The following is a 23524-nucleotide window of genomic DNA, read 5'->3' as shown; positions in this document are numbered from 1 at the left end:
TGAAAGGCTGCAGAAAGAATCCTGAAGGCTGCTTCATAGATCAGGAACCTCAGGAGTATGCTGAGCCCAAGAACAGTGTGAAGTCAGATTTGGGTCCAGCCTTCATCTGGCCTCTATATTAGATACTATCTTCAGCAGGGTTCAATCCACGGCCTCACTACTTTAGCTGTGGGCATTAAACATTTTCATAAAAGAATGAAATAATTTTATGTGACCCCTTTCTTCAAAAAATCAAAGCCCACTAAAATGAACCTTTTTAAGAAAGGAGTTGGAACATAGTTTTTATTCAGAGGTTGTAGGCAAGAAAGCCAACGTTAAAAAGGTCTTTTTTCTTTTTCTTTTTCTTTTTTTTTTTTTTTTTTTTTTTGAGATGGAGTCTTATTCTGTTGCCCAGGCTGGAGTGCAGTGGCACGATCTTGGCTCACTGCAACCTCCGCCTCCCGGGTTCAAGCAATTCTCCTGCCTCAGCCTCCCGAGTAGCTTGGACTACAGGCACATGCCACCATGCCTGGCTAATTTGTGTATTTTTAATTGAGATGGGGTTTCACCATGCTGGAAAGGCTGGTCTCGAACTCCTGACCTTGTGATCTGCCTGCCTCGGCCTCCCAAAATGCTAGGCTTACAGGCGTGAAGCCACCACGCCCAGCCTAGGAAGGTCTTATGTGGTCATAAGTCAAGACTGGAGAACAGGCTATGGAATCCCTGCTATATTCCAGCTATTCCTCCAAGCAGGCCAATACACACAGCCTTCTTAGGGAAGGCCATACCTTATGTTAGAATCCATTCCCTGTAATTCCATCAGTAGCCCACTTTGTCTTACTTTCCCTTTAGCATATTTGGTATTTTCCTTGTTGTCCTGGATATACCAGGAAATCCAGAGCCAAATTTGGAGTTCCCACAGAGCCACCACGCCACTCCACATTGTTTTCATGTGTAGAGCCTCATTTGTCCTTGATCCTGATTTTTCTAATCATCTTTGACCCATTGTTGGACCACAACAGCCCACCTTTTTTAAAGAGAAGGTCATAATGACATTAATTGCATATAAAAAGTCTTGTTCTTGGGTTGAGAAGTGTGCTTAAAGACTCTTCAAGCACTTGTGACTTGAAGATGTTTGTAAATCAGTTTATATGAGAATGAGAGCCAATTGTTAAAGGGGTCATGGTTATTCATTCTTATCTTGGTTAAGAGTGAATTTGGAGGCCCTGCGCCATGGCTCACGCCTATAATCCCAACACTTTGGGAGGCCAAGGCGGGTGGATCACCTGTCAAGAGTCCAGGACCAGACTGGCCAACATGGTGAAACCCCATCTCTACTAAAAATACAAAAATTAGCCAGATGTGGTGGTGGCATGCCTGTAATCCCAGCTACTCAGGAGACTGAGGCAGGAGAATTGCTTGAACCCGGGAGGCAGAGGTTGCAGTGAGCCGAGACCACACCACTGTACTCCAGCCTGGGAGACAGAGCGAGACTCCATCTCAAAAAACAAAAAAGAATGAATGTGGAGCCTCCCTTGCCCACTATAGGCTGTGTGGGAATAAGAACTCCAGTTCTCCTGGCCACAGGCCTCCCCAACATCATCAGCTGCAGGGAAAAGGCACCCTCCTGAGGTTGGGCGCACCCAGCTATGGCACCCAGGCACAGTGCCCCTCCATGTTTGCTCTCCCTTGGAAAACACTTGATTTGTAGTGTACACAAGCTGCCCACTGACAAGGCTACATTTGCTGTGGAAAGCTCCTCAAGCATCAGAACTCTGACCATGGCTTAGTGAGTGTACAGTGCCTCAGAGGGTCATCAACTATCCCACAAGGTCTGGAGGGATCCAGAACTGTGGGTGTGGACAGACCATCCTGGCCTGAGGCTCTCTAGCAGTTTTTCAGAGCTTCGCTGGAAACAGTGAGTTTATGGGTACATGGCCAGGGATGGAGGGAAAAGCAAAAGCTCCTGTTACATAAATCTAGTGTAACCTTAAACAAGTTGAAAGAGTAATGGTCAGGAATGGCTGGTGTGGATAGCACAGATTCAGGAAGGACTGAACCAGATCGCTGAGCTCCATGTAATAGGGAAATTTGCCAAGAGAAGGCAGTTCAGAAGGCCCAGCTTTAAGAGTCTGCATCCCTTTCCTTGGCTGGCTTAGAAATAGGCAAATCCAGCCTTTATACAAAAAGCCGGCTCCACTTGAAAAAGAAACCATAATTTCTATGTGGGTACACAGCAGGATTTCTCTCAATAGCAAGTCCTGCCAATGCATTTATTTTCTAAATATTTGTGTTGCAGTTGTTGTGGAGAAGGATGATGGTACCTTGCTCCAGTACAGTGGCCAAGGGATGGAACAAAGTCGTGGGGGAGTCGAGGGATGTCGATAAGGACATAGAACCCATGGGACTTGGCAACCTAGAGGTGAGGAGTGAGGGAGACAGCAAGGATGACATCCATGCCCCCAGGGCTGGCACCCAGGACATACTCAGGGAGAGCTTTCTGAAAGAGTCTGCTCTGAGGAGCTGTGCAGGTGGCAGTGGCTGGACCTCACCCCCTTTATCCTTCATCTCCCATTTCCCTGCAAAGCCCAGCATCCCCCTTCCTACCTTCCCTGTGTTTCTCTCATGGGAGGCTCCCTACCCACCAACCAGTGCCTCAGTCCTCAGGTCATAGGATCACTGGCCCTCCAAGTAAGGGAGCTGTAGGGCTGTGTGAGAGAGACAGACAGAGACAGAGACAGATAGAGAGACAGAGATAGAGAGAGAGACATAGACCGAGAAAAAGAGGATGCAGGGGTATGTTCTCTCAAACACACACTCGGAATTCCTTCTCCCTGTGAGCCCACCCCCACCCCCACCCCCACCACCGCCTCCACCTCCCCCCAATCCCCACCACCTCCCTCCATCCCCATCCTGCCCTGTTTGTTCTTCACCTGCTGACTCCCCAGTCCTCAGGTCTCACTCCAGTGACACCTCCTCACATAGGCCTCTGCTGGCCCAGGTACCCTGGATCGACCACCACCAACACCCCCCGGTATTCATTCATAGCCCCGTCGTCTTTTTTTTCTTTTCTTTTGTAGCTCTTATCACAGATTGTTATGACATGTTTATTTATGTATTTTAAAAATATCTGTCTCCACCACTCCACTGGAAGCCCCCTGAGAGCAAGGCCCACTTCTGCCCATTCTCCATTCCATCTCCGAAGTAGCCACAGGGTTGGCGTGTTGCAGGTGTTCAGCAGACACCTGCTTCAGGAAGTGGCGAATGTGGACGAAGACATGCGTCCAGCCAGGACGAGGCTGGTTTCTGCGTGGCTCAGAAGAACCACCCACTACCCCAACTGTGTTTCTGCAGGGGAAGGCTGTCTGATGAATTATGTTTTGGTTTACTCCTTCAATTCCCCCAAGTTAGTCGTTTCTGCCTGCCTTGTAATGGTTGGTAAATGAAAGCGCACTTGTATTTCTTGAAAGATGTATCACATTTCACGCTTCCAAGGAGTAAGGCTTCCGGAGTCATCTTTTCTCTTAGTATCAGCCTTGAGAACTGACATGAAAACAGAGCACAATTTTCAAGTTTCTGAGTAATTTCTCCCCCGTGGACATAATCTGGCATTGGATAATGTGTGTGAAGAAGAGCAGGGATTTCAGATCCTCAGCGTTAGAGCATTTTTTTAAATTTACCTTTCTTTAGCTTTTTCATTTTATGTAAGTACAAAATACAAGTAATAGCTTGACAAGCCTGGCTTGGAACCTTACCAGGAATGAACAGTATGCTTTTCTCGATTTTCTGTTACGGAGTCATGTAGCCTTGTAACTTAAATGACCCTTTAGTTGCAGTCCTTGCTGCACTGTCTCCATTAATGAATAGGAGGTGTTCCATCGGTACCTTCATCATCTGAAATTCCTCAATAGAAGTTATGATGCAATTCTGGGACCTTAGGCAGGAGGTTAAGGGAGGAAGGGAGATACCACCAATCTACTTCTGCAGGATGCTGCTATGAAAATGGCCCTCAGTAACAACTGCACATTTTCACAGATCCCCCTAAAACAGAAAATATTCTTCCTGAGTTTGGGTATTGAATTACTGTGGGTTTTTAAATGACAGTATAGTGAGTCACCCAACCCTGATGCCATAGCTGCCACTGAGCCACCCCTCTGTCCACACTGGGAAGGGTGTTAGCTCAAAGGCACCACAGCTAGGAAGATGGCTAACTGATAGCACCTATCCCAGCTTTCTTGGCTCCTGGGCTCCTTAGACTCCCAGCTTTCAAACCTCAAAGTCATATCAAAAAGAATTCTGAGAGTTTGCATCAAATGCTTAAGATTGTCTCTTAACTACCCCAGCTTTCCGAATGAGTCCTAAGAGTAAGCAGCAAATAGTGAACAGCCGTCTTTCTCCTATTGAAGGCTGGACTGTAATTTCGAGGGTTTTTAACACCACATACCCAGTGGGACTTCCCTAGCTGAGGTTTTTAATAACTGATGAGCCACTGGAACCCTAGGGTCCAACTGTGTCTTAAGGAGTCTAGACTCCATATAAGAATTTCCCCAGCTTACGTGTTTGTCCTAATCATTCACTCACTTAACAACTACTGCATCTGCTTGTGTGCCAGGGGTTGTGCAAGGCCCTGGAACACAGTGGTGAGCAAGACAAACATGGCCCCATTTAGGGACAGCCTGCAGGCTGGTATAAAAGCAGACATTCCCTTTTGTCTTCTTGCAAGGGAAAGAAAAGCTCCCTGTTTGGTATTTAAGGAACAATAGAAACACAAGTGACTTCTCACAACCCTGCATATAAAATCAAAGAGAATGTAAGGAATGGCTCCTAAAATTCATCTGGACACTCAGGAGTTCAGTTTATTGTTCACTTTAAAGAAAAGTGAGAAACCCCTTACTGGCTCATTTCAAGGAGGAGCATATCTGCCTCTCAGAAGAATCTGGGGAGCACAGAGTACCTTTATTTATAGTGGAGAATGTTCTACTGTCAAGGTTTGGCGAGTTCTTTACTTAGCTCAGCGACATGTTTACAATGCCTGGCTCCAGTAGGTTCAATTAACATTTATTGACTTCCTCTCTGTCAATGCCTATGTTTTTAACAAAAGAATCAAAACACCTACTTCACACAAAAATGCTTAAGTAAATTTAGCTAAGAACAGCTGAATGTTGAAAAATTCAGTTTATGTTTCTTAGATAAATACATAACTATATAAAACATTTTCTAGTAGAAGTCCATAATGGGTTATTTTGCTGTTTTAAAAAGCTATCTTTGGAAGAGTAGTTTAGTTAATGGATGACCATTTTTTCCAGCCTTGGTGCCTGACCTTACACTGTAATCACACAAGGGATTAGTGAGGGGCTGAGGATCTGTTTCTGTCTCCTAGTTGACACCCCTTTGCATCTCTTTTCACTTCAGCTGGAATTTTGGGCAAATCTCCTTAGTAAGGATAAGTAACCTTAGGGAAAAAAAAATATATTAATACCAGGAAGAGTTGAGTTTTGACAAAGGTCTAGGGGTAGGGTAAGGATGGGGCTCCTCTCTTCAGGGCTTGATTACTGGAAAGGATCTCTTGACCCAACCATAATCTTCTCTCAACTCCACTCTCTCTACGAACATAGTAGTGAAAATGATCAGCACAAAGGTTTGTAACAAGTGGGGATGGTTAGTAGACCCACTGATAATTTGAATAAGCACTGTCAGTTGCCTTCTCATTCTTCCCAGGGATTCGTGCATATTCAGCGAACAGTGTATTTCTATCCCTAGAGAATGAGGGGCCAAGGAGAAGCAGCTTCAATCACCAAAGGGGTAGGATGGAAATTCCTCCAGAATATTAGATTTTGAAGGCAATCTGTTAAGGCAGAGTGAACTGAGACCTCAGACTGTCTCAACTAATTGTTACAGTGTCAGTAACTCTAATGCCACAGTGAATGAATTAACGACAAGCAGTGACAACATCACCTCTCAAAATGAGCTGCATCGGAGGCAATCATAAATATATAAACACAGGGAAGACTGGGTGGCTCTAAAAATAGCCCTGATCTTTTACACTGAGTGAAGGTATTTCTGGGCAAAATAAAGTCTATTCTGGGTAAGAAGTGTTAACGCTAGAGAGAGGGGCCTCTCACTGATGGGCGACAGTGGGGGGAAGCATCTTGCCTCTCTTGCTCTGTGGCCCTTTCTGAGCGCCACCTCCTCTGCCAGGCCCAGTGTGCCCAGGCTTCCAATAGCTGTCACCCAAGCAGGGTGCTGGAAGGGTTTTCATCAGGTACCATGGGTATCAAAAACATGTCCCCATCCCCTCCCCTCAAAGCAACGGAGCTTAGTCAAAGTTCCTACATTTCTAGGGTCACAACAACCTAAAGCATTAAAGCAACGTTGGCTCAACCCCATGGAATGAGCAGCTCAGCCCACTGCCTAGGCCAGGCCAAGGTCCCTGTGCAGATTTAGAAAGTCAAGGGCTTGTTGGACAGAGGGACAGGGATCCTTGCCTTTGTAGGATTTGAATTATGCATTAAATAAAAGAACAAGCAGCGTTTACTACTACTTGATACCGTATATTTCTTAGTCAAATGACTAAGAAATAGTGAATATTTTCTGTTATTTAAAAAATCCTGTCATATTCTCATATGATAGTTACTTTTTTCAAAGGACAACCACATTCTCAGATTCGAAAAACACATTCTCAATTCCTCACACTGAAACATTCAGACAGTTTTTATAGTTTCCACAGCTTATAAAGACAAAGGCATTTGGCTGCTTGCATTTTAATTTTCTTGAAGACCTAAAAATGGTTGGCAGATCAGAATGAATAAACAGCCTTCAGTAGTAAGTCCCCAAACCCTCACACTTTTTTTTTTACTCAAGCTATTACCATGTAGCACAATTCATCCAATTTTTAAAAAATATATTATGAAATATTTCAGTTATGCAGAAAAGTATGGATAACATAACAAAGACTTTTGAACTCACTATTCAATATAAGAAATAAAACATGACCCATCCAGTTGAAGTCCCCTGTACCCCATCCCCAGATAGCTACTTTTTTTAATTTGGTATCATTCCCATGCTCTTATTTTACTATAGTTTTGTTTTGCATGTTTTAAAACTTCATATAAATTATAATATATATCATGTGCATTCATCTGTAGTTTTCTTTTTCCCCTTGACTTTGTAATCATGAGATTCATGTATGTGGTTATATATACACATACATATATCAAACATTTATATATCACATACATATATACATATCACAAATTACATATTCATTACTAAATATTGCTAAATTGTTTTACAAAGGGACTATAACAGTTTGAATACCCACTATCAATATGTAAAAGAATTCTTGTTGCTTTGTATCTTTAACAAAGCTTGGTAGTTTTTGCAGGCTGATGGGTGAAATGGTACCTACCTTATTGAAGTTGTAGTTTGTATTTCTGGTTATTAATGAGATTAAGCATGTTTATTTCATCAGATTTCAACTCTTTGAATAATCTGTTTATATCTTTTGACTGTTATTCTATTGAGAGGTTTTGGTTTGGTTTGGTATTTCTCATTACCTTATAGGAATTCTTCATGTATTCCGAATGTTAAACCTTCCTCATTTCTGTACACTGCAAGAATCTTTTCTCAGCATGGTTTGTCTGTCTACTTTGCTTATGGTGAATTTTGGTGCACAAATATTTTAGGTTTTCATATAGTTACACTTTATCAGTCTTTCACTTTTGCTTTGTCCAGATCTTGTCTAAGAAATACTTCCCTACCTCAAGATCATAAAGATATTTTCCGGTCGGGCATGGTGACTTACTCCTATAATCCCAGCACTTTGGGAGGCCAAGGCAGGTGGATCACCTGCAGTCAGGAGTTTGAGACCAGCCTGGCCAACATGGTGAAACTTCATGGGGAACATCACACACCAGGGCCTGTCCTGGGGTGGGGGGAAGTGGGAGGGATAGCATTAGGAGATATACCTAATGTAAATGATGAGTTAATGGGTGCAGCACACCAACGTGGTACATGGATACATATGTAACAAACCTGCACATTGTGCACATGTACCCTAGAACTTAAAGTATAATTTAAAAAAATAAGAATTATAAAAAAAGAATTAGGAAAATTAAAAAATTAAAATGCAAAAATTAGCCAACTGTGGTGGCGGGTGCCTGTAATCTCAGCTACTCAGAAGGCTGAGGCAGGAAAATCACATGAACCCGGGAGGTGGAGGTTTCAGTGGGCCAAGATCGCCCCACTGCACTCCAGCCTGGGCGACAGAGTGAGACTCCGTAAAAAAAAAAAAAAAAAAAATCCAATATTTTCATCTAAAAGCTCCAAGTTTTGCATTTCACATTTAGTCCTTTAAATCTTTCTTGAGCTTAATCTTTGTGTTTGATTTGGGGTAGTGATCCATTTTCTTCTGTTTGGAAAACCAGCGGTCCCAGTACCATTTATTGACTAGCCCACCTCTTCCTCACCAACCCTGCAAGGTCAGTTCTGTCATCTGTCAAGGCTTGGGCTCTCTGCCCTGTCCACTGGTCTTTTTGTCTACCCTGGCTAACGTGCTGTCTTACTTTATTAAAAAAATAAAAAATAAAAGGGTCTTGGCATCCAGTAAAGCAAGTTCCTGCACCTCATTCTTTCTCAAAATGATTCTGGCCATTTTTGGCACAGCTTTAATCTTTCTCCTCTCCTCGATTTGCCCTAGCCTAGGACGAGCAATCAAATGGCAAGACTTAAAGTAAGCAGAAGGGAGAAATCAAGCCAAAGCCAGCCCTGGATAATCCATAAGCTGAGTATTTGACTCCTAATAACTAAGACATTGCTGTGTAGTAAACAGTATAGAAAGCCCATGTATTAATAAAAGTATGTGTTTACAAAAAAAAAAAAAATCTATTATCTTTTCCAGGCTATAGCAAGGGCCACATTTAAAAATAGAAACTAGAGCCCATGCTCTGGTCAGTACCAAGGTTCTTGCCTTTATTTTTAAAAATACTACTTTTAAATATATTGTTTACATACAGATAAGTCACAGAGAGTTTTGTGAAATAGTGCTAAAACTGTTCATTTTTGCCTAGATCCCTCAGAACATCCAAATCAAAGGTCAGTCACTAGGAGAAACCCCAAGAACGTGGTAATTCCATAACAGCAGGGTCTAAGAATGAAGTGATCTTTCTCTCATTCAAGGGAGACCTTATTTTCCTGCTCTCAGCGACATTTCCGTAGCCTTATGATAGCTGCTTGGTGTTCTAGTGTCTCCAGATCCAGACCCTCTTATACGGACCACAGGACAAAAGGACTCTAGCCACCCAGCAGGCCATGGGCATCTTCTCCACGTGAGTTGGCTTCCCTCACACTTTCTCTGAGTATCTCATTCCCTTTCCATTCAGAAGCTCAAGAGGAAGCTGGTTCTAGAAGGTTCTGTGGAACCTTCTCTGGAATGTTTTACTGACTTCCCATAACTTCCATAAAGGACAAGTTCCTTTGAAACCCAAGTTGTAAAATAAATTCCTTGCCCAGATATTTTTTTTTAATTCATCCTTTAAGTCAGAAATATATGCTGGATGTTGTCTTCCTGCAGACCAGCCCCTGCAGGCTAAGGCACCCACTGCAGGGGGAGGGCCCCAGGAATTCCTGTGGCCTCCTGCAGCCCTGCTTCTGGCTTCCCTCTGCCCTCAGATGCCTGTCAGGACTGCAGCTGGAGAGTTCACTGACTTGACCTTAAAGGCTGGCCCACCACGTCCTTTCTCAGCCCCTGAGCAGAGGCCCAGCGCTCTGCTGTGGAGGGCCCACCTCACAAATCCTGGTTCACAGGGAGCAGCCCCAGGGCTGCCCGAGTCTGTGCTCAGGGAAACAGGGCCACAGCCTGGAGCAGAGAAAACCTGGCCAGCAGGGAAGGCGAGCCAGGGAGGCCTCCAGCGCAACCCTGACCATCCTCCTCACCCATGTCCTGCTCACCAAGACAGCTAAGGGTTGAGTGCCTCAGCTCAGTGGGGATGGTCACAGGTGATTTTAAAAGATGGGCGGGGCCGGGCGAGGTGACTCATGCCTATAATCCCAGCACCTTGGGAGGCCGAGGCGGTGGATCACTTGCGACCAGGAGTTTGAGACCAGACTGGCCAACACGGCGAAACCCTGTCTCTACTAAAAATACAAAAATTAGCTGGGTGCGGTGGCATGTGCCTGTAATCCCAGCTACTCAGGAAGTTGAAAGGCACAAGAATTGCTTGAACCTGGGAGGCGGAAGTTGCAGGGAGCCGAGATTGGGCCACTGCACTCCAGCCTGGGTGACAGAGTGATACTCTGTTTGAAAACAAAAATTAATAAAAAATAAAAGATGGAAGGAAAACATCTCATTTTATGCTCTGTGCTACAATTCTCCTCTCATTTACAGCCCCTCCCAAGGCTTCTCATAAATAGGTCTGGGCACCGGCTGGGCAGCAAAGGCTGGATGGGAACGGTGTGGGGGCTGAGGGGCACCACAATCACTCCAACTTCTGCTTGTCTGCAGGGCCCCCAAGGTTGCTGCGAAGCCAAGGCAGGCATCGAAAGCCAAAGTGGTCTTCTGCACCAGCATCCCTCAGGACACCATGCTGGCGAAGGCCCGGCCCGGCACAACAGCAGACTGACACCCCCACCCTGAAAAAGCCTAGGACATTCCTGGGCACTGTCATTTAGGGTGCTGTATAAATCTGTCTCCACCTAGAAAATGGAATTCAACAGTCAGGATACAGACTTCCAAGGCCAACTGCTGGCCCCAACGTGCAACAGTGAGACCGTAAGCCTCCCATTGGCCACATTTTGACAGTGGATGCCCTTCAGGGTGATATATGCTATAAAGCAGTTTTCTTTCTATCACCTAAGTGGTTTTTCTTGCCAACAAAGAATTTTTACCCATCAGCACTACTGTGGCTGAAAAACTTCTCTTCAAAAGTTTGGTGCACCCTGTGCAGGAGTCAGCCCGACATCTGCTTGTACACACAGCTCCTTGCATAGGTCTGGAATCAGATCTGGAACAGTGAAATTCAAGAAGGAAGCCCTTTCTTATAGGAGGCTAATAGGGATTGAGAATAACATGAGAAGAAAACGCTAATAAAGGGAAACCTGAACGCGCTGGTGTCAGCATGTGTCTTCAAAGTGCAGCCTGCCTCAGAGTTCCTTGAAGCCTGAAAAGGGGTTTGGGAAAGAGCCCAGTAGGAGGGGCAGGAGGCCAACACACCTGACTTGGCCTGGGTCCAGGGGGGAAGGTCTAAGGGAGTGAAAAGAAAGGCTAGCAGGAGGCTGCCAGGGGAGGACCGCAGACTCCCTGCTGCTTCGCATCCCTCCTGTGGCCTCCACTGCAGGCAGGACAAACCTGGACGCCACCTGGAGCTGCTTCCTGAGTTGGCACACTATCGTGTACACAGTAGTCTTCAGCCTCCTGGAAGGAGGCCATAGTCGTGTGAGGATGGCAAAGTCGAACAGGAAGCTTTGAGCGCCTTTCTCCACGATGTCAACAAGAAGATCCAGTGCCAGATCGAGGTGGACTGAACACACAGGGGTAGGGGTGCAGGTGTAGGCAGTGCCGTCCCTTCCCCTCCCTCCCCTATGGCCATGAGGCTGCAGGCCAGTGCTAAGATGACAGCAGACTGCAGCACAGGGCCCTCCCCTCCAGCCCCCAGTGGGACATCCGAACCACCCTGGGGCCATTTGTGCAGGGCACCACCTCCAGTATTGATGGGGAAAAGAAACTTAATAGAGCCATGACAGGGTGGAGAGAAGCAGGGTCCACTGTCTTCCTCAGGAGCGTGACAGCTGACCCTGCAGACCATGCTTGCTGGTACACACTGGTCCCACACCCAGGCCTGTCGGACATCAGCAGTGTGCTAAAAAGGTGTAAGATGTGGTCATTACTCACCGTGTCTCCTATCTAGTTGACATGGGTGAAGTCTGCTAAGGGGTGAATGTTCATATGCTCCCAATCCACACTGAAGCCCTAATCCCCAAACGGATGGTACTAGAGGATGGGGCCTTGGAGAGGTGATTAGGTTATGAGGGTGGAGCCCTGATAAATGGGATTAGTGCTTTATAAGAAGAGACACCAGAGAGATGATCTCTCTTTCCACCATGTGAGGACACACTGAGAAGGCAGCCATCTGCAGGCCAGGAAGAGAGCCCTCACCAGGAAGTGAATCTGTTGGCACCTTGAGACTTCCCAGCTTCCAGAACTGTAAGAAATAAATGTTTGTTGTTTAAGCCTTTCAGGCTATGGCTTTCTGTTACAGCAGCCTGAACTGAGAGTCCCTGCTGAGTTTTTTAAATAAATGTTAATTATGATGTTACTTCTTCCTTTCTGTATTTCTTGAAGGGTATCTTGGAATCACAAAAACTAAAACACATTTTTAAAATTTAGCGCCCCCATCCCACCCCACCCCAGGAAACAATGAATTTAGGAATGTTCCCTTCAATGTCTCCCATCTGGCAATTCTGTTGACTTCAACAAAAGAGGAAGACTATAGCTACTTGTGTTTTTCTATTTTTGGTAAAGGGCTACAAGGTTACAAACAGGTAAAGATATCTAGCTATTCCTTTGTCTCAAACTACCTCGATTTTTTCAAGCCCCTAAGAAATGGCCGTGGCCATTTCTTAGTCCTGGTATGCCCTGGTATGCCCAGGACAGTCCTGGTTTTAGCACTCAAAGTCCCACATCCCAAGAAACCTCTCCATCCCAAATGGGATGGCTGGTGGTACCCTACTGCCACTAATCATTCAGGCTGTGATGATGACATTTTTACCACAAATTGTCCAGTGTGTATCTGAATACAAGCCAGTTGGCTTATGCTCTATCTGCCGTGCTTTCTAGCTCTGTGCTCCCAATATTGAGTTCTGATTCGGGGGAGGAATTAGAAAACTGGAACTTTTCATATATATTCTGCCCAGTAATTCTCTGCTACACTAAAAACATGCATGTAAACACGTAGATTCTTTATTTAGAGTTTAAAGGAAACATCAAAATCTACTGAAAATATTCATTCTCTTTAAGAACAATGTGGGTTTTTTCCTCAGATTTTTATTTTTGCACATTCTTGTGACATTTCCCATTGTAGGGAACAGGAGTTTAGCAAAATCAGCTTCTTAGATGATGCCATTCTAAATATACATCTTAAACAAACAATATCAAAACAACCAGTGGGAAACTGAAAAACACTCAGTGAGTACTGTTTTGTCTAAATAACAATAAATACAAAAAGACTGGTTGTGTTCCGGCCCCATCCAACCACGAAGTTGATTTCTCTTGTGCCCAGAGTGACTGGTTTTAAAGGACATGGAGCTTTGGGGTGACCTGTCACAATGTCAAGGGCACACTCCTGGGTGATTCACAGATTTAGCAACCAACAATAGCTCATGATTCCATACTTATAAATACTTCTGGCAGAATACTTCTTGAAGTTATGTGTTCCAAACTTGCAGATGACAATTAAGATTCACGATATTTCACAAAGTAAATAGAAGTGGGTTATAACATTAATTACGTGTTCACATCAGCTTCCATTTACAAGTCATGAGCCCAGACACTGACATCAAACTGAGCCCACTTAGACTCCTCACCACCAGTCTGTCTTGTCATCAGACAGGAGGCTGTCACCTTGACCAAATTCTCACCGATCAATTATCTATCCAAAAACCATTACTTGTTACAGTTAAAACAAAATCAGCACATCTTTGACTGTATTAAAAACGACACACTTTAATAAACGACAAAACCTTACAAAGCAGTCACCGCCATACCAGTCTGACAATCACTAGTTCATTTGGCAGATGGACAACAAAGGTTTAAACTTGCAATTCAAATGAACTTTCTTTCCATACTCTGATTCTTGGTGTTTTTAAAATATCATCTTGAAAGCTGTGCTGCATTTCTCCTCCACTTATCAATGAAGAAAATGCACTCTCCGGAAACTACCTGGGGTAGCCACTACTAGGACCTGGGGAGATGTGCACCCTGGGGGGTCTGAGGGCCTCCAGGTGAATCTGAGAGGGAAGACCCTCCAGTGCCTTCACTGTAGCCTGCCTGAGGGTGGTGCTACCTCAGACTGTTATTCCTCAGTGCACTACAGTCAGTGCTATGATACTGTGTTACAGGAAGTACAGTTGAGACAGCATTATGTGAAAGAAGCTAGCCTGGACTAAACAAATGCTGTGCTGCTAGCAAAACTCTTTTTATATGATGCCACACTTTACAGATGGAAACTTTAAAACAATACCCAAGTGTAAAATAAAACGAATCCAATGAAGCATGCTCATCCCAGTATCTTAAACTTGGTGGTGCCTATCTACAGGTCCACACTCTGCGGCCCATGAGCATGGGGGCCTTTCTCATCCTCCAGGCCCATCCTGGGTATCTCAGTGCTGGGCTGCAGGAGAGAGATCCAGTTCCTTCCCCCAAAACATCCTTCTATTTAATAGATTGTTGCCCTGGACGAAACACCCCAACTGCAATGACTTCTATTGAAAGTGCAAAAAAGGCTTCCATGAGGTGGGTTCATGGTTGTTACTGTATTCATCTTTCAGCCTTGAGCTCAGAAAGACCTGCATCCCATGAATGAAGGGTTGGGAAAGGCGTCTTTAGGAGGCATGGTCTACTGTGTGTTTCCAATTTTCCTGTACACACCCAGCTTGCCAGTCCAGCTGTAGTCTGAGCATCGGCATTCTCTTCATTGTCTTCAAGGTCTACCTCCCACCAGTGAAATTAAATGTTTGAGTGCTAAGGGCTAAGGTATAGAGAAGCTCAAGTCTGCACAGTCTGATAGGAACTGGCCACTCCAGAACTTAGGCTATACCAAAAAAAAGATATTCACACTGTATGCTACTTAATGACCTAGTGCCAAAAAAATTGAAATGGTACTGTAAGTGATTCCCAATAATCATCTACCCTACCAGTGCCGGGGAACCTGTGCAAATAGAATGTGAAATATCACAACAGACTACAGCTGTCCTCTCCATAAATACTATATTTTTTAAAGTTCTATACATAGAAAGCAATTCATTCAAGTCTTAACATGAATTTAACTCTATATGGCCAGTAAATTTTTCCTAAAGATGAAATCATTTAGCAAGAAATTTTTTTAACATGAACAGTCTGCCTATTTCCTATTTCTTTTTGAAAAGACTTTTTAGAAAGAGTCTAAATTGTATTTATTTTTCCCCTAAAATGTTAGTTTGTTATTTCATATTAGCACATGCAAGCAAAGTTGACTCTTAAACATATTACTTTAATCTGGTTAATGTTTTGACATCTATAATTAATTGTAGTTTCAAACAGATGCAAGCCATGTCTGTGACCAGGTGCAAAACACAGAAATCATCTCCAGAAGTGGAGAGAAGACTCCAGGAAAAAACGTGTTTTGTAAAAGTCCCAACTCAATAATAAAATTGCAGTGCCTTTTAAGGCACGGATTAACTGGAAACCTTTACGGAGTAACTATGAAGGAAATTGACACTGCCTGGAGTACTCTTTAAGAAAGTAAAAAAGGGGAGATTTTCATAGACTCCCCCCGCCTCTTAAAGTGAAGGCCTTTGGATGTTGGCATGTCGCCAACAGGATGCCATTAAGACAAAATGTTTCTGCTTATTAAAACCAATGCCCATCATTCTCCTCCTCCTCATTGTCTAGATAGAGGAGGGCAACTTTCTTTTCATCTGAAATCACCGACCTTTGGTCTACCATTCTCTGGAGCTGCACCTTCTTATCAAACATGGCCTGCTCCTTGCCCTGTTCTCCATGGGCCTGGTCTCCTTCCCCAGCAGAGGCCTTAAAGCTCATGCCAACTGCCCGGTCATTCCTACTGTCCGCGTCTGTCCAGGCACCACGGTCAGACACACCGCGATCTCCCGCTTCCTGTGTCCGGCTGCGGATCGCCTCTACGTTACTCACATCCATCTGAAAGGTAAACGAAGTTTCTTTGGGCCCTGGTGTAATGTGTCTTAGCGTTCTGCTGCTGTCTGCTAACTTGCCTAGCTCAGGGGAGTCCGCTGAACCAGCAAGCACAAATGTTCTGGACACGGGTCCATGGACAACAACGTGTTCAGAGGTTTCCGTTTCTGTAGGACCTAGTCGAATGTGCCTAAAGGATCTGCTAACGCCCGATGTCATTTCTGCCCCTGACGTGTCCCCTGCACTGTCCTCCTGAGGAGATTCAGAAACGACACTTTGGAAGGTGCTCTTTTCAGTCATAATGGTTTGTCTACCTAAGGTGTGACCATGAGTGGCCTGGTGCACATCTGCTGAGCCTTCTCCGTGCACAATGCTCTCTGAGTCACCAGACTCCCCCGATTGGGGAACCAGCCCATGGTAAACTATCTGCTGGGTGGTCTGATGCCTCTGAGGCCCGATGCTGATGTGCCTGATGGATGTGCTGCTCCCTGGCAACCCTTCCATGTGTACAGAATCTCCTCTGACACCCAATTCCACCTCGTCTGAAAGTGGAGCAGTGAACTGGATTTGCCCACTGAACCCTTCTTTAAGGCCTAACTGGAGTTGCCTGACAGAAGTCTGGGTACCCACTGACTCTTCTTTTGTGAAATAATCACCAACCTTCCCTGCAGCAGAAATGGGGCCCTGAAAAATAATCTCCTTTTCAGCATGAAATTGTCTGGAGCCAAATGCGCTGTGCCTCCCCAGTCCGTCTGTATCTGCAGAAGACTCTGCCAGGCCAGGTTCTGGTGAGCCCCCCGCCTCCGGACAGGCAGGGGCAGGGCCTAGGAAGATGACTTCTCTGGACGGTGGACTTGGACCGGGACCCAGCGTGACATGCCTCACAGACCGGCTGGCTCCGGTCGGGCTCGCTGCCTGACTTAGGTCACCTCCCCCACTTACCTCCACCACTTCTGCAGCGGGTCCTTCATAGGACATTCGCTCAGTCCTCCAGACTTCAGAGGGGCCGAGTTTTATGTGCCTTGCAGCCTGGTTCACGTCCTCCAGCACCTGTGACTGGGCAAAGCCTGTGGGGCTGCTGACCTCCACAGTGGCCGACACTGGGCCCTGGCGAGCGTGCTGCCCCGAGCTGTGAGGGGCCCCACCAGCATCCTCACTCTCGCCTGCAGGGATGTACAGCTCCCGGGTGGCCCAACGCCTGAAGCGAGCGCCAGCAGCGGGGGCCTCTGCTCCATCTTCCTCATCTGGGCTGCCAGGCGCTGGGCTGCGTTGCTTGCTCAGGCTCTCCCGAACCACCGACTCCACAGCTTTCTCCATTTCACTGGCCTCATCTCTGCTCAGCTCCTCCAGGTCTAACCGATCGGCAGCCACAGTTTGTGAGACGTTGACTTCAGCAACCAGGGTCACGGAACCGCCACCAGCACCCTGGACCTTCTTGACGTCCACGGAAATGCTCCCCGGCCCGCCCTGCCCCTCTCTGGTGAGGGCAGACAGCTCTTCCCTCACGCGCTCGGGAAGGGTTTCCTCCAGCTGCCCGATCACCTCCACCAGCTGCTGCCGGGGCTCCTTGGAGGAGATACCCTTCATGGAGGTATGGAATTCATGGGGTATTTTAATTTCTTTTTCAATGACTGTGGGTTCGGCATGAAATTCACCACTTCTAGCTTGTTCTTTCCAGTGAGTGGAACCCAGGTCCCCCTCCAGAGAGGACGCTGGGATCTCTGAAGGCTTCACAACCTTCTCGCCCACTGCACCATCCTTCTGTGTCCTCCTTCCAGTCCCCTGCACGATTTCATCCTGCCAAGAGTACCTGATGGTGGATTCCTCCTCGATGTGGATCTGCCCATACACCGAGCCGTCATCTCTGTCGTGCCCCCCCGGGTATTCATCTGGAGTTGACACAAAATAACTCTGCTCGCTCTCTGAATCACCTGCCTCTGTCACTTCTTCAACGTGAGTCGTGTTCTCCTGGGGCTGCTTGGTCCTTTGATGCTGATTAACTGAGAATGTGACATCACTTTCTCCATAACCTTCCTCTTCCTTAACCAACCCCCAGGAGCCTGGGGACACATCTTCGACCTCCTCCACTTTGAATGGGACAGAAAACTCCTCTGGTTTCCCCTCACTGACGTAGCTCACAGGCTCCTCGACGATCTCCACGTTGACGACCTTGGCTCTCCCCTCCCTCCCTTTCAGGCCAAGGTTGATGACGTCTCCTATCATCTGCTCGGCTGACCTGCCTTTCAGCCCCACTTCCTTAATATCCTTGCTTAAAAGGTAGTCCAGGCCAGCTTCATCAGAAATATCAACATCCTCAGTCAGTTTCGACTCCACAACTATTTCAGTCTTTGTTTTCCTTTCCCCAGGAAGCTCTTTCCTGTCCACGTAAGTGACTTTTGTGTCTGGAAAAGAATCAGCAGATGCTTCTGTCTCTGGAGACTGAGTGAACTGCTTCAGGATACTGGTAACGATGTTTTCTGCTACGGTTTCTGTCATGGAATCGCCTTGCAGAGAACCGGTGGCATCTCTGGTGCCCAACGTGAACCGCAGCGCTCTTGCTTCTGCCTCTCTACCCGTCCCGCCACCAGCATCCTTCACAGGCATCTGCAAACCTTTCGGCGACACCTCTGCTCTTCTGTCCTGGGATACTTCGAGACTAATCGGGATCTCTCTCTCTTGCACGCTCTTCTCCTTCGGTGAGTCCTTCTCCTTGGCCTTCTCCCTCATCTGCAGGCTTTCTCTCTGTCTCGCTTCTTTATCTAACTTTGTCAGTTCTTCCCATCTTAGGTTTCTCTCCTCGGAAGCCTTCTCTTTAGAATCGAACATTTTCTCTTCTGGCTTTGTTCGGATGGTTTCCGGTCTGTTTCTTTCTTGCTCCCTTGTGGCTTTCACTTCTGTTTTCTTTCCCAGAATGACGGTCCTCTCATTTGACCGTGTGCTTTCCGAAGCACCTGCCGCCACATTGTCTCGGCGGTCCCGGTACGACTCGCGGGCAACTGTGGAATCTTCAGCTCTGTCAACGGGGACCTCCCTTGTATCTCCAGCTTTTGGTCTGTCAGGGAATGTTTTCACTTGAGCCTCAGTATTTCTTAAAAGGCCATAGGTTGGAGAGAAAGTTCTGACATTAGTCGAACTGTTGACGGTTTTTCCGTATGAGTTTTCCTGCTGGGTAGTGGCCGAGGAAGAATATCCCGAGCCCAAGAAGCCTCCTCTGGCATCACCTCCAACAGATGTGCCCGTCTGATATCCACGGTGTGCTGACAGGTTAGAATACAGTGCCGAGCTGTGATTTAAACTCGCCAAAGGTGCTTTCTGCCTTGAAAACAGATTTCTTTCATTTTCCCTCTGTAACAGTGAGTCGGTATAGTGATAGGATTTGTTTCTGAATTCTGTAGAAATTGAACAAACAGTTCATTAAAATGGCAGGCATCATTACCCTTTTCCATCTAAAAGTATTGTTGCAAGTCAAATCCCATCCCATCATAATAAATATATACTGTTACCACAGAAAGCTCATTATAAAAATAAGTTACATTCGGTGCCCAAATTATTTTTTGGCAGTTTACAAAATCCTGTTACAATAAAAGGCAGCACTACAAATACTTCAGCCTAACGCATTTCTCCAGTTACTGATGTTAAAATACTCACTCATCTTAACATTAATCCTAAAGCACAATGCATATCCCAAGGAGGTCAGAGGTGCAGTTTTTTTAGGCTGAAATTTCACAGTCTCATATTTTGAAATCATTAATTTCTGCTTTTTGAGGTAAGTTTAATTTACTTACTTTAGCAGAGAAGGGCTCTATAATTAAAAGTATATCATGATTAAACACCAAATAGCACTATCCTCCACTATTTAATACACTCTTATTTTTCACTGATTTCCATATTGGGCCAAGTATTAAATAACTTAACTTTTTTAAGATTTCTGATCTTTTATTTTTACACTTAACAACCTTCTTATCTGATAAGGAGCCAGGGCAGAAACACCCCAGTCTGTCTTAGTGTCATGATCCTGAACTTGGGAGGCAGTCCTCAGGGCTTCCAGCTTTGCTCCAGGCTGTTTGCAGACAGTGCTACCCTTTGGGGTGTCCAAACCCCAGCAGGGTAAACTGCTCTTTAGGAATGGCAGCTGGTGGTTAGAACATAGCCAGGAGCACCATCCACCCCGAGAGTGCCCCTGGTGTCTACCCACACCCCAGCTGGCTCAGCGGGGACAAGGCCTTCTCTCCCCCTTATGGCAGCCAAGGCCAGAGGCCTCCTTTGGACAAATCCCAAGATACAGGGAAGAGACCAGGCCAGGACATTTTCTACAAGACTCCTCTCTTCAGGTCAACGGATCCTACTGATCCAACTGAGAAGTCCCAGAAGATGAACCCCCACGAAACAGTGCAGGAACCATCTCATTTATGATGAAGATTCAACAAGAAATATGGAATATTACAGACTGGGTTTAGGTCTATCAGCTAGTGGGCAAGGGGCCAACATTATTTTATGCAACATTACAAAAGAAACACAAGTACACTAATAAGTACTGATAAATTCACTACCTGAGGAACATATCTGTACATTTATTCAACAGAACACAACTATCTAGAAGCTCAAAGTCTAATAAAAAAATTCCCAACTAGTAATTTTTATTCTAAAGCTTTTGGCATAATATGTAATTTCCAGAATAAATTTAGTTTACAAATATTAAGTCTCTATTTCCTTCAAGAAGTCTGAAAAATGAATGAATGAATGAATGAATGAATGAATGAATGAAGCAAGTTAACAGCAACAGCCATTAGCCCCTCCATGTGCTCTCCCTCGGCTCCAAATCACAACTGGGAAAATTTGAGCAAGGCCCTGGCTTACTTAGACTGTTGGTCTTCCTCGGAGCTCCTGGGCCTGTCCCTTCCTTCTCCCCTCTCTTTAGGTTACATGATGGATGTCCAAACTTAGGTATCAACAGGTTAAAACTGTAGGTAACTAAGTAAATCTTGAAATCTGGGGAGTTAATTCTTGTTTTAGAGATGTCATATGTTAACTGATGCCAGGCAGGCTGACCAATGCCTACCCTTCCATGAACGCCTTTGCTTTTTTCAAACTTCCTCTCAAAATTAGAAAGAAAATTTGCTGCATGTTATCTAAGACCAGATCCCTTCCAGTTATAGATTATTAGAATCCAAATATTATTCTCAACCCAGTGACGTGTCAAATCCATGAGGTGCCTAAAAGAAACAAGGAAGACTAAAACCATGCTGCCTAAGGTGTGAACTCAACATTCTATACGTAATTTAATCGACACTTGCTTAGCCAGAGCTCTTTAAGATTCTATAGGGCTTTAAAAGGTTAAAAAAACAAGTTATCCCTCAGTTTCTTAGGATCTTTCTAATGAACATTAATTATCTTATGTCAGTTCTGCAGCCATAGGAAGGAAGGGCCCTGTCCTGAGGCTCTTGGCCTGAATAAGATAGTCTTCAAGGCACCAAGATACATTTTCCTGAGCTGCCCACACCAACCTAGGGTGGTGGAAACAATGTAACCACTCCCGTATCTCTTTCCTGTTAGGGTAGCAGGTTCCAGAGTACTGCCTGCCTGCCCTCCAAGGCCATACCTCCCTCTACAGGTGTAACAACCATAACCCCTTGGTCTGGAAATGGAAGGACTGTCTCTTCTAGAGGTGTGAAACACAAGTCCATGTGCGTTCCTCCTCGCCCTCACACTGCCCAGTGCCATCAGCCCCTTCCGCTCCTGCATCCTGTCAAGAGGGGACCAAGTTTATCACGCACCTTCCCAAACATTCTCCTTCACATAACTGAAATTATGTCACACGAAACTAAAATCTATTTGGTACTTAAATGAGAGATGAACTCCTGTTATCTAAACACCGTATCTAACCCGTTCTTCCAGATGATGGTGCTTTACTATCTAGCCACAGAATAGACAGTTCAGATGCTTAAAGCTAAGTTAAATCATTAGCTTTTATTTACCTGATGGCATGTTTTCAATGTGCTCAGTCCAGACCACTATCTCTGGATTACTTTCTCCTTCCAATAAGGCCCTGTAAAAATAATTTTAAAACATAATTAATTAGGAAATGAAAGAGTAAGAAGTGCCTCTAATGAAACGTATTATGTGGTATGTGCCAATGACCATAGTGTCACACGTTTTAGGACTTCTACCTGAAGAGGCGGCTTGGGCAGGGCTGCACCATAGGGCTTGCAAGCCCACCCACCAGCCTCAGCAGACCTGGGCCAGGCCGCCTGCTCTGCTCACCGCCACATCCCTGGCGCCCAGCATGGCGCTCAACCCCTACTAGCCCAATGAACAAAATGACCAGGCTAGGGCTTCAACAGTACTGGCGAGCCAAGCCCTTCTAGAAAGCTTTCTCAGTCCAGGGTGAAGAGGAGCAGGAGCATGGGGGCACTGGAGAAATGTGGGCCCCAGGCATGGCCTGTCACCCCAGGCTAGAGGGCCCCAGAGCAGCTATACCCCCCACTGGGGTCTTCCTGGAGTCACAGCTTGGGGGGCAGCTTGCAGAGGGCTGACCAGGAGCACAGCAGGGACTACACTTGTAAGGCAGCCAAACTGCATCTGCGGTTTCAAACTGCCTTCCAGGGGGTCATCCTGGAGATGACAAAAAGCAGCAGAAGGCAGGCAGATGGAAAAGGCAGTGCTAAAGCGCCCCGTCAGCAGCACCCTCCCAATGCCAGTCCCAGGGGCCTCACTTCATCCAAACTGGCATCCTGTTATCTCCTTTAATAAAATGGTGAGAAGTGCCCAATGAGGTGATTTTTTTGACTACGTCTGCTCCAAAGTTCTAAAATTATAGAGGTTTCATCAGGTTGTTCATGTCTACTGCTTCAGATCCCAGAGCTGAGGAGAGAGTGGTCCCAGCAGACCCAGCCTGCTGGTGAAGGGCTTAGCCCGGGATGCCTGTCAGCCAGTCACTCACGAAGACCCCCTGGGCTGCTGGCGGCTCTGGGTGTAACAGTTTCTCAGTTGCTAGAGCAACATGTGAAGTCACTAACTCCGGTTCCAAGAAACGCACGGCATACGGCAAAAGGCATCCAGAACCAGAGCCCACTGAGAAATGCCCATCTTATGGCTGAGAGCTGGGCAGAAAAATGGAGCAGGACGCCACCCCCAAGCAGGGACTTGGCAGCTTGGACAAACTACACCGAGTTGTATATCCCTCTAGTTAAACATGGTGAGCCCCATGAACATGAGAACCCTGTGGGCAGCTGGAATAAAGCAAGGAAGGCATGAGGCGCTCTCCCGAAGGTGCACACAGCAGGCCCGCCCCGGAGCGGTGACTGCAGAGTGCTGGTGTGTGGATGGGGGATGGGCAGGCGCCTGAGTCCAGAGCCCCAGCCCTTGGCTCAGGGCAGAAGCCAGGAAACAGGACACCAACCCATTAATCCCACACCCCCATGACCAAGCATTTTAGGTTCCAGGAACGCAAACAGCTTTCACTGCTGAGAAAGTTCTGAGGTCTATATAATCAGAGGAACATTCAGGATAAAGCTAGGCTCCAAGGGTCTGCACCCCAGGATGACAGCAGCAGAAGGGGTGGCGTCCTACAGCAGAGGAGCTAGAGTAGGGTGTGGGGAGAAAGACTAGGTTCCAGTTCAGATCCTCCCGGCCTGGCTTAGC

General features: G+C 46.0%; 2 protein-coding genes across 11 annotated transcripts in view; one reads left to right on the top strand and one right to left on the bottom strand.

Moving 5' to 3' along the window:
• The window catches only part of TTC23 (tetratricopeptide repeat domain 23), a 115955-nt gene extending 103665 nt beyond the window's left edge, over nt 1-12290 (top strand). For 4 of the 9 annotated variants that reach the window (XM_045396026.3, XM_005560582.4, XM_005560584.4 and 1 more), the window contains exons 10-12: nt 2279-2401; nt 9223-9305; nt 10481-12290. In XM_045396026.3, the coding sequence (XP_045251961.2) occupies nt 2279-2401; nt 9223-9305; nt 10481-10598 (324 nt within the window). In that variant the 3' untranslated portion in view covers nt 10599-12290. Of the gene's footprint in view, nt 1-2278; nt 2402-8677; nt 8862-9222; nt 9306-10480 lie in introns of those variants that run through there. The other 5 variants (XM_045396028.3, XM_073996808.1, XM_005560585.4 and 2 more) reach the window with 2 other exon arrangements.
• Nucleotides 12291-12998: 708 nt separating this feature from the next.
• The window catches only part of SYNM (synemin), a 30772-nt gene continuing 20246 nt past the window's right edge, over nt 12999-23524 (bottom strand). The window contains exons 3-5 of one of the 2 annotated variants that reach the window (XM_005560578.5): nt 21859-21929; nt 16826-19272; nt 12999-15889 (exon numbers count right to left, since the gene is read on the bottom strand). In XM_005560578.5, coding sequence (XP_005560635.3) covers nt 15581-15889; nt 16826-19272; nt 21859-21929 — 2827 coding nt within the window. In that variant the 3' untranslated portion in view covers nt 12999-15580. Of the gene's footprint in view, nt 19273-21858; nt 21930-23524 lie in introns of both variants that reach the window. The other variant, XM_005560577.5, reaches the window with a different exon arrangement.

This window comes from Macaca fascicularis, chromosome 7, assembly GCF_037993035.2.
Source record: "Macaca fascicularis isolate 582-1 chromosome 7, T2T-MFA8v1.1".
NCBI classification, from domain to species: Eukaryota; Metazoa; Chordata; class Mammalia; order Primates; family Cercopithecidae; genus Macaca; species Macaca fascicularis.
Note: the sequence above shows the minus strand (reverse complement) of the source record. Positions and strands in the feature narration are given on the sequence as shown.